The sequence below is a fragment of the Dromaius novaehollandiae genome, chromosome 34 (genome assembly GCF_036370855.1).
Source record: "Dromaius novaehollandiae isolate bDroNov1 chromosome 34, bDroNov1.hap1, whole genome shotgun sequence".
In the NCBI taxonomy this organism is placed as follows: domain Eukaryota; kingdom Metazoa; phylum Chordata; class Aves; order Casuariiformes; family Dromaiidae; genus Dromaius; species Dromaius novaehollandiae.
In genome coordinates, this window is record NC_088133.1 from 1,153,099 (window position 1) to 1,163,321 (window position 10,223).

Consider the following 10,223-nt stretch of genomic DNA (forward strand, 5'->3'; position numbering starts at 1 on the left):
GCCTCCTTCCTCTGCGCCGTGGGGGGGGACATTGGGGGGACGCTGCTCCGCGTGGGGGGGGGGACACAGCTGGGGACCCTGCTCGGCCGTGGAGGGCGGGTGACGAGGCCGAGGGGGACCCTGCTCTGGATTGGGGGGGTGCCGGCATGGCCTGTCCCCCCCCACACACACATATCCCGGTGGGGGGGCCCGGGCCGCCCTCCCCTTCATCTTTCGTCCCCATCACCTTAACTCTGCCCGCTCGGCGGGCTCGGTGCTCGGCTCGCCGCCCTCCTCTGCGCGCTCTGCGCTCGATTGCTCCTGCCTGCCCATACGGCCTTTCCCGCCCTGTGGGGCGAGCCCCGCCCCTCCGCCCTGACGGGCGGCGCGCGCGGCCAATCGGGAGAGAGAGGCGGGGCGGCCATTGGCCAATGGCAGGTGGGGCGGACCCAGGTGGGAACAGGCGGCGGAGGCGGGGCCTCGGGAGAGGGGGCGGGGCCGGGCCGGCGGCGTGTGGAGGCGGCGGGAGCCATGAAGTGAGCGGGGGAGAGGGGGAGATCCCGGGGGATCCCGGGAGGTGTCAGGGCCACGGGAGGGTTGTGATCCCGGGGGATCCCGGGAGGCGTCTGGGGCCGCGGAAGGACCGGGATCGCGGGGGATCCTGGGGCTACGGGAGAGCGGGGATCCGGGGCAGTGTTGGGGCTACGGGAGAGCCGGGATCCCGGGGGATCCCGGGGTTATGGGAGGGCCGGGATCGCGGGGATCCCCGGTGGCGTCGGGGCCTCGGGAGGGCCGGGATCCTGGGGGATCCCTGGCAGCGTTGGAGCCACGGAAGGGTCGGGATCCCCGGGGACGCCAGGGCGAGGGGAGGGTTGGGATCCCGGGCGATGTCAAGGCAGGATCCCGGGGGATCCCGGCTGGTGCTGGGCTGTGAGAGGGCTGAGATCGAAAGGGATCCCTAGGTGAGGGAAGGGCCGTGGTCCCGGGGGCTTCTGGTCACTGCTGGGGCCACAGGAGGGCCATGATCTCTCAGGATCCTGGGCAATGTGGGGGCCACAGAGAGACTGGGATCCCAGGGGATCCCGGGCATTGTTGGGGCTGTGGGAGGACCATTATCCTGAGGGATCCCGGGCTGAGATCCCAGGAAATCCAGGGTGGTGTCAGGGCCACAGGAGGGCTGTGATCCCCGGGGATCCCAGGCAGCTTTGGTACCATGGCAAGGCCATAATGCTGGTGGGGCAATGGAGATCCTGCAGATCACAAGAGCATGGGCACACGTGGATCTGGCATGGAGACATCGCCCCAGCCACAGCCCTGCTCTGGGAGGAGCTGTTGGGGCTGGATCTGTCCCTGGGAAGGGATCTACCGTGGGCTGTGGATCTGCCGGGGGGCTGTGGCTGCAGAGCGGATCCATTTGGGGGCCGTGATTGAGGCCAGGGACCAGCGGCGATGGCTGCTCACACCCCACCACCGCCGGATCCAGCTGCCCCACCAGCCACCAGATCCCAGCCGGCTTCACAGATCCCCCAAAACCCCCCGCAGAGAGGGGACAGCGAGGCCAAGCCCAGGGGCCAGGCCAGGAGCAGGGCTATGGAGAGCCAATTCCCCGCCGCGGAGGGATCCCACGCGATCCCTCGCGTGATCCCACCCCGTTTCCCTGATCCGCCTCTCCCCACAGGCTCAACATCGATGGCCTCCTGGTGTATTTCCCCTACGACTACATCTACCCCGAGCAGTTCTCCTACATGCTGGAGCTCAAGAGGACCTTGGACGCCAAGGTGCGGCGGGGATCGGGTGATCCCCTCGGCCCCGGGGACGTCCCCGTGCCCCGTGCTGGCGTGACGCCGCTGCTCTCCGCAGGGCCACGGCGTGCTGGAGATGCCCTCGGGGACAGGGAAGACGGTGTCGCTGCTGTCCCTCATCGTGGCCTATCAGCGGGTGAGCGGCGGCGCCGGATCCTGGCCGATCCCAGATGATCCAGGCAGATTCTAGCACCGTCTTTCTCTCCCCCCACCAGGCCCGGCCGTTGGATCTTACCAAGCTCATCTACTGCTCCCGCACGGTGCCGGAGATCGAGAAGGTGGGTGCGAGGCTGGGAGCGGCAAGCGGATCCCAGAGGGGATCCCCGGCAGAGGGGGGATCTGGTGGCCCGACCGTCATCGCCGCAGGTGATCGAGGAGCTGCGGAAGCTGATGGATTTCTACGAGAAGCAGCTGGGGGAGAAGGTGCCGTTCCTGGGGCTGGCGCTGAGCTCCAGGAAGAACCTGTGCATCCACCCCGAGGTGGGTGGCCCTGGTGGCCCTGGTGGCCCCGGTGGCCTTGGGGACAGGGTGACAGCGGCAACGAGGGTGGCAGAGCCTGGTGGCCCTGGGAGCAGTGGTGGCAGCGGGGTGGCACCACCCCAATTGGTGTTGTCCCAGGGCCCTGGTGGCCTGGTGGCAACGGGTGGCAGTGCCCAGTGGCCCTGGTGGCAGTGGGGACAGGGGTGGCAGCATCTGGTGACCCTGATTGCAGCAGGGATGGGGCTGGCAGTCCCTGGTGGCCCTGGTGGCAGTGAGGACAGGGGTGGCAGCGGGTGGCAGTGCCTAGTGGCCCTGGTGACAGTGGGGACAGGGGTGGCAGTGTCTGGTGGCCCTGATTGCAGTAGGGACAGGGATGGCAGTCCCTGGTGGCCCTGGTGGCAGTGGGGACGGGAGTGGCAGTGTCTGGTGGCCCTGTGACAGTGGGAATGGGGTGGCAGTGGGTGGGGGGGGCCCGGCGGACCCGGTGGCAGTGGGGACGGGGTGGCAGTGGCCCGGTGGCCCCGGTGGCAGCAGGACAAGGTGGCAGCGGTGGTGGTGGCCCCGATGGCAGCGGGACGGGGTGGCAGCAGTGGTGGGGCCCCAGGGGCCCCAGTGGCAGCAGGACGGGGTGGCAGCGGGTGGCAGGGGCCCGGTGGCAGCGGGACGGGGTGGCAGCGGTGGCGGTGGCCCGGTGACAGCGGGCGGGGCGCGGCAGGTGTCCTCGCTGCGCTTCGGGAAGGAGGTGGACAGCAAGTGCCTGAGCCTGACGGCCTCCCACGTGCGGGCGCAGCACCAGCGCGACGGCACCCTGCCCGCCTGCCGCTTCTACGAGGTGAGGCCGCCCCGGGGACCCCCCCGGCACCCTGGGGACCCCCCCGGCACCCCGGGGTCCCCCGGGGCCCTGCCACCTCCCAGGCACCTGAGGATTCCCCCAGGTGACTCCCGGGATCCCCCGTGCCTCGGTCAGCACCCAGGATCCCTGGCGTCACCCTGCTCTCTCGCCAGCTCCTGGGCACCCCGGGGTCCTCCCGGCTGGGTCCCCATCACCCCGGGGGTCCCCCGGGGCCCTGCCAGCTCCCAGGCACCCAGGGGTCCCCCCCCAAGTGGCTCCCGGACATCCCAGGGTCCCCCATTCCCCTCCTGGCACCCCAGGGTCCCTTTATTCCCTGGCCGCTGAGCACCCCAGGGTCCCCCCCTTTCCCGGAGCAGCTCCTAGGCGCAGCCTGGCACCCCGAGGTCCCCCCAGCACCCGAGGGTCTCCCCACTCCCTAGCTGGCTCCTGGGGACCCCCCAATCCCCCCGCCACGTCCCGGCTGCCTGCCGCACCCACGGGTGCCCCCCACGGCCCTGCGCTGCGCCCGCAGGAGTTCGACACCCACGGGCGCGAGGTGCCCATCCCCTACGGCATCTACAACCTGGACGACCTGAAGGCCCACGGGCGGCAGAAGGGCTGGTGCCCCTATTTCCTCGCCCGCTACTCGGTACGGGGGGGCAGCACCCATGGGTGCCGGAGCTGGGGGGGGCTCTGGGAGCCGCACAGGGTGCAAAGCTGCCCTGCGGGGCTTGGGGGGGCCCCGGGGATGTTTTGTGGCCTGATCCGAGCCCCCCCGGCAGATCCTGCACGCCAACATCGTGGTCTACAGCTACCACTACCTGCTGGACCCCAAAATCGCCGACCTGGTCTCCAAAGAGCTGGCCAAGAAGTCGGTCGTGGTCTTCGACGAGGCGCACAACATCGGTGAGGCGTCCCCCGGCCGCCCCGCCGTCCCCAAAGCGGGGCGCGTCCCCCGGCGTCCCCCCGCGCGGCGGCGGGGGACGAGCCGGCTGCGTCGCTGCCCGCAGACAACGTCTGCATCGACTCCATGGGGGTGAACATCACCCGCCGCACGCTGGACCGCTGCCAGGCCAACGTGGCCACGCTGCAGGCCACCATCCAGAAGTGAGTGCCCGCCGCCGTCCCCCGCGTCCCCAGCGCGTCCCCCCCGCCTCGTCTCACCGTCCCCTCCCCGGCAGGATCAAGGAGACGGACGCCCAGAGGCTGAAGGAGGAGTACAGGCGGCTCGTGGAGGGCTTGCGGGAGGCCAACGTGGCGCGGGAGACCGACGTCTACCTCGCCAACCCCGTGCTGCCCGACGAGATCCTCCAGGGTACGTGGGGACGGGGTGGCCGGGGTGGCCGTCCCTTTCCTTGGGGGACCCCCAAACCGGCCCCTGGTATCCCCCGAGCTCTGCTCCGGGTGAGCACGGGCACCCTGAGGGGTCCCCAAGACCCTCTTGGGTGTGGGACACCTCCGGAGAGGCATCACCTGTGCTTGGGAGCCCTTTGAGGTGACCCCAGCCCCAAACCAGCCCCCGACACGCTCCGGTCTGCACCCCGGGTGAGCACGGGCACCTTTGGGGTCCCCAAGACCCTCTTGGGTGTGGGACACCTCCGGAGAGGCATCACCCATGCTTGGGCGCCCTTTGGGGTGACCCCAGCCCCAAAACAGCCCCCGACACCCTCCGGTCTGCGCCCCGGGTGAGCACAGGCACCTTTGGGGTCCCCAAGACCCTCTTGGGTGTGGGACACATCCAGGGAGGCATCACCCATGCTCGGGAGCCCTTTGGGGTGAGCCCAGCCCCAAAACAGCCCCCGACACCCTCCGGTCTCTGCTCTGGGGGGGCTCAGGCACCCTGAGGGGTCCCCAAGACCCTCTTGGGTGTGGGACACCTCCGGAGAGGTATCACCCGTGCTTGGGCGCCCTTTGGGGTGACCCCAGCCCCAAAACAGCCCCCGACACGCTCCGGTCTGCACCCCGGGTGGGCGCGGGCGCCCGGGGGGTCCCGGAGCCCCCCTGAGCGGCACCGTCCCCGCAGAGGCCGTGCCGGGCAGCATCCGCACGGCCGAGCACTTCGTGGGCTTCATGAAGCGCTTCCTGGAGTACCTGAAGGCCCGGGTGCGGGTGCAGCACGTGGCGCAGGAAAGCCCCCCGGCCTTCCTCAAGGACGTCTACGAGAAGGTGTGCATCGAGCGCAAGCCGCTCCGGTAAGCGCCTCCCCGGGCCCTTCCCCGGCGTGGCGGCGGCGGCGGGGGCTGCCGTGGGGGGGCCGTGCCCACCCCCGGTGACGCCTGCCGTCCCCCCCGCTCCCCCCCGGGCCAGGTTCTGCGCCGAGCGGCTGCGCTCGCTGCTGCGCACGCTGGAGATCGTGGACATGGCCGATTTCTCCGCCATCACCCTCATCGCTAATTTTGCCACCCTGGTCAGCACCTACGCCAAGGGTGAGCCGGACGCCTGGGCCCCCCCCCGGGGCAGGGGAAGAGGGATGGTCCCTTTCCGGGGGGGGCCCGGCGGTGGGTGCCCTACCTGCACCCGGGATATAAATACTGCCTCGATCCCCGGCGCCCGCTGATCCTCTTAGCGCTAAGCGGCTTCGTCCCCCCCCCCACCCCGAGGTGACCTCGGGGACGGCCGGGCCCGGTGGCACCAGGCACAAGGCTGCCGCGCTGTCCCCAGGGAGTGCCCGGGGTGGCCCCCCACACCCAGGTTGTGCCCCCCCCCCCCCGCCAAAATCCCAGCCCTGGGGGATAAGCGGGGTCTGGAGATGGTCCCTGAGCACCCATAGGTGGGGGAATGAGACCCCTGGGTGGGGGGGATGGTCCATGACCCCCCCCGAATTGGGACCAATCCCCCCAGTACACTAAGCGGAGTCCTGGCTGATCAGGTTGCGGATGGGTGACCCAGCTGGGTGGGTGTTCGGGGCGGGGGGCACCCTGTGCCCGGCTTGGGGGGTGGAGGGACGCGCCGGCTGCCCCCCCAGCTGGCCCTGAGGGTGCCCCCCCCACCCCCTCCCAGGCTTCACCATCATCATCGAGCCCTTCGACGACCGGACCCCCACCATCGCCAACCCCATCCTGCACTTCAGGTGGGGGCTGGGGGGGCTGGGGGGCACGAGGCTGATGGGGGGCAGGTTTGGGGGGTGCGGGGGTATCTGGGGGGGGCACAGGGGGGCTGGGTCGAAGCTGGGGACACAGGGCTGATGGGGGGCAGGTTTGGGGGGGCGCAGGAGTATCTGGGGGGGCACAGGAGGACATGGGGGGGTCTGGGTCAAAGCTGGGGGCACAGGGGGACACGGACCGGAGAGGGGTCTGGGGGGGGGCACCGGAATTTGGGGGCAAGGGGGATCCTGGGGGACGGTGGCGGTGCCCGAGGTGGCCCTGTCACCCGTCCCTGTCCCCCGCCCCAGCTGCATGGACGCCTCCATCGCCATCAAGCCCGTCTTCGAGCGCTTCCAGTCCGTCATCATCACGTCAGGGGTGAGTCCCCGGCCCCCCGCCGTGTCCCCCAGCCCCACCGATGTCCCCCGTGTCCCCTGGCTGCCCTGCGTCACCCGCCACCTTGTGTCCCCCCTGTTCCTGTGTCCCCTTTGGCACCCTGTGTCCCCCCTGCCATCTCCTTCATGTCTTCTCCTTTCCCCGTTGTCCCCTCCATGTCCCCACCAGGGCCACAGGGCCCGGCAGGGGTGTCCCCAGCCCCACGTCCCCTCTCTCTCCCCTCCCCAGACTCTCTCGCCGCTGGACATTTACCCCAAAATCCTGGATTTCCGCCCCGTCACCATGGCGACCTTCACCATGACGCTGGCGCGGACCTGCCTCTGCCCCATGGTGAGCAGAGGGGAGCGGAGGGGGGACCCGGCTCGGAGCCGGGGACGATCGGGGACCCCCGTGTCACCGGCGTCCCCGTCCCTGGCAGATCGTGGGCCGTGGGAATGACCAGGTGGCCATCAGCTCCAAGTTCGAGACACGCGAGGACATCGGTAGGGGACAGCGACGGCGGGATATAGGGCTGGGGGGGACAGGGACAGGGTGAGGGGAATATAGGGCTGTGGAGACAGGGATGGGGACAGGGACAGGGGATATAGGGCTGGAGGGGACAGGGTTGGGGGAGATAGGGCTCTGGGGACAGGGATGGGGACAGGGACAGGGGATATGGGGCTGGGGGGGATGGGGACAGGGGAATATGGGGCTGGGGGGACAGGGACAAGGTTATAGGGCTGGGGGAACAGGGACAGGGGGATATAGGGCTGGGGGGTGACAGGGACAGGGGAATATAGGGTTGGGGACAGGGACAGGATTAGAGGATTGGAGGGAACAGGGACAGGGGATATAGGGCTGTGGGGACAGGAATGGGGACAGGGAGAGGGGATTTAGGGCCAGGGGAGACAGGGACACGGTCACAGGGCTGGGGACAGGGGTTTAGGGCTGGGGACAGGGGTTTAGGGCTGGGGGGCAGGGCCAGGAGGGGACAGAGCCCGGGGGACGGTGGCAGCGGGGGCGCGGGGAGCTGACGGGGCGCTCCGCGGCCGCAGCCGTCATCCGCAACTACGGCAACCTGCTGCTGGAGATGTCGGCCGTGGTCCCCGACGGCATCGTCGCCTTCTTCACCAGCTACCAGTACATGGAGAACATCGTGGCCTCGTGGTACGAGCAGGTAGGGGCCCCCGCCGCGTCCCCTGGGGTGGCCACGGTCCCCTGGGGGGGCCTGGGGTGGCCCAGGGCCGCGATGTGACACCCCCGTCCCCCCTCGCAGGGCATCTTGGAGAACATCCAGAGGAACAAGCTCATCTTCATCGAGACGCAGGACGGGGCCGAGACCAGCATGGCGCTGGAGAAGTACCAGGAGGTAGGTGCCGCCGGCGGGGGGGGGGGGGAGTGGGGTCCCGCTGGGTGCCCCCCACCCATGGGTGACGCCGGGGGTGGTCCGCAGGCCTGCGAGAACGGCCGGGGCGCCATCCTGCTCTCCGTGGCCCGGGGCAAGGTGTCGGAGGGCATCGACTTCGGTGAGTGCCCGCGCCCGGGCTGGGGACGTGGGGACACGGGGACGTGGGGACGCCGGGGACGCCCTGAGCGCCCGCCTCGCCGCCCGCAGTGCACCACTACGGCCGGGCCGTCATCATGTTCGGGGTGCCCTACGTCTACACCCAGAGCCGCATCCTCAAGGTGAGCGAGGGCGGGGGGCTCAGCGGGGCACCCATGGGCGCAGCCAGGCACCCAGAGAGGCGGCCAGGCACCCAAGGGACTCCGTGGGGCGCGGCCAGGCACCCTAGGGACACGGTGGGTCACCATGGGGCACAGCCAGGCACCTTGGGGACACCGTGGGGCCAGTTGGGCACCCCAGGGACACAGTGGGGCACAGTGGGGCACAGTCAGGCACCCCAGGGACACCATGGGGCACAGTCAGGCACCCTGGGGACACTGTGGGGCTCAGTAGGGCACAACCAGGCACCCCGGGGACACTGTGGGGCACAGTCAGGCACCCCAGGGGCACCCCAGGGACACCATGGGGCACAGTCAGGCACCCTGGGGACACTGTGGGGCACAGTAGGGCACAGCCAGGCACCCCGGGGACACTGTGGGGCCCAGTCGGGCACCCCGGGGACACCGTGGGGCACAGCCAGGCACCCTGTGGGGCACAGTGGGGCAGAGCTGGGCACCCTGGGGACACCATGGGGCACAACCAGGCACCCCAGGGACACCATGGGGCAGAGCTGGGCACCCTGGGGACACTGTGGGGCACAGTGGGGCACCCCAGGGTCATGGCGGGGCACAGTGGGGCACAGCCAGGCACCCCAGGAACACCATGGGGCACAGTTGGGCACCCCAGGGACACCGTGGGGCACAGCGGGGCACCCCAGGGACACTGTGGGGCACAACCAGGCACCCTGGGGACACCATGGGGCACAGCTGAGCACCCCAGGGTCATGGTGGGGCACAGTGGGGCACAACCAGGCACCTTGGGGACACAACAGGGCACATCCAGGCAACCATGGGGCCCAGTCGGCCCCCCAGGGGACACAGCAGGACCCCCGGGGACCTGGGGGGGCTCGCCAGGGCCACAGGCTGGCACCCGCGGGGCTCTGCCCCCCGTCTCGCCCCCCAGGCCCGGCTCGAGTACCTGCGCGACCAGTTCCAGATCCGGGAGAACGACTTCCTCACCTTCGACGCCATGCGCCACGCGGCCCAGTGCGTGGGCCGGGCCCTGCGCGGCAAGACCGACTACGGCCTCATGGTCTTCGCCGACAAGGTGGGCGCCGGGGGGGGGCACTGGGGGCCGGGGGGGGGGGGTTCCACCGGCGCCGGGCACCCACGCTCCTTCCCGCAGCGCTTCGCCCGGGCCGACAAGCGGGGCAAGCTGCCGCGCTGGATCCAGGAGCACATCACCGACGCCAACCTCAACCTCACCGTGGACGAGGCCGTGCAGGTGGCCAAGTTCTTCCTGCGCCAGATGGCCCAGCCCTTCCACCGGGTGAGGGGCGCCGGGGGGGCCGGGGGGGGGACGCGGGGGGCCCGGGGGACCCCCCCGGCTCACCCGCCGCCCTCCCCGCGCCAGGAGGACCAGCTGGGGCTCTCCCTGCTCACGCTGGAGCAGCTGCAGTCGGAGGAGATCCTGCAGCGCATCGAGCAGATCGCGCAGCAAGTGTGAGCACGTCGGAGCCCGGAGCTGCCCCCATCATGCTCGGAGCTGCGCGTTGGAGCCCGGATCCCCCCTCACTGCGCTCGGAGCCGTGTGTCGGAGCCTGGATCCAGCCCCCAGTGCGCTCGGAGCTGCACGTTGGAGCCTGGATCCCCCCTCACTGCGCTCGGAGCCGTGTGTTGGAGCCCGGATCCAGCCCCCAGCGCGCTTGGAGCTGCACGTTGGAGCCTGGATCCCCCCTCACTGCACTCGGAGCCGTGTGTCGGCGCCCGGATCCAGCCCCCAGCGCGCTCGGAGCTGCACGTTGGAGCCCGGATCTCCCCCACTGCCGCACTCGGAGCTGCACAGCGGATCCCGGCTCCCTCCCGGCCACGCTCGGAGCTGCACGTTCGGTCCCGGCACTTCCCGCCGGCTCCCTGCTGTGCAGGGACTCTTGGTTTGCCCTTTTTTTTGTATTTGCACCCCGAAATAAAGCCACGGCCGGAGGCAGGAGCCCCCGGCTTGGCCACCGC

General features: G+C 70.7%; 1 protein-coding gene across 2 annotated transcripts; it reads left to right on the forward strand.

The window, feature by feature from the left end:
- Positions 1 to 459: 459 nt before the first annotated feature.
- ERCC2 (ERCC excision repair 2, TFIIH core complex helicase subunit) lies at positions 460 to 10,219 on the forward strand. Of its 2 annotated transcripts, none has more exons than XM_064503065.1 (23): positions 460 to 515; positions 1,658 to 1,757; positions 1,840 to 1,917; positions 1,997 to 2,059; positions 2,148 to 2,261; positions 2,977 to 3,093; positions 3,626 to 3,742; positions 3,876 to 3,999; positions 4,104 to 4,200; positions 4,275 to 4,408; positions 5,117 to 5,285; positions 5,401 to 5,519; positions 6,094 to 6,163; positions 6,485 to 6,554; positions 6,801 to 6,902; positions 6,991 to 7,054; positions 7,607 to 7,718; positions 7,828 to 7,920; positions 8,005 to 8,077; positions 8,167 to 8,237; positions 9,178 to 9,321; positions 9,400 to 9,543; positions 9,628 to 10,219. In XM_064503065.1, exons 1-23 carry the CDS (start codon positions 511 to 513, stop codon positions 10,181 to 10,183), a joined length of 2,736 nt encoding a protein of 911 aa, XP_064359135.1. In that variant the 5' UTR covers positions 460 to 510; the 3' UTR covers positions 10,184 to 10,219. The 2 variants fall into 2 exon arrangements, with proteins under 2 accessions (XP_064359135.1, XP_064359136.1); XM_064503066.1 differs by having other exon boundaries at positions 7,607 to 7,728; positions 9,628 to 9,854.
- Positions 10,220 to 10,223: the final 4 nt, after the last annotated feature.

What these genes read in the sequence shown, in the direction of transcription:
- ERCC2 (XM_064503065.1), top strand. An exon ending in GAGAACATCGTGGCCTCGTG is followed by an intron (nt 7,719 to 7,827) that starts GTACGAGCAGGT and finishes CCCCCCTCGCAG; the next exon opens with GGCATCTTGGAGAACATCCA. An exon ending in TCATGGTCTTCGCCGACAAG is followed by an intron (nt 9,322 to 9,399) that starts GTGGGCGCCGGG and finishes TCCTTCCCGCAG; the next exon opens with CGCTTCGCCCGGGCCGACAA.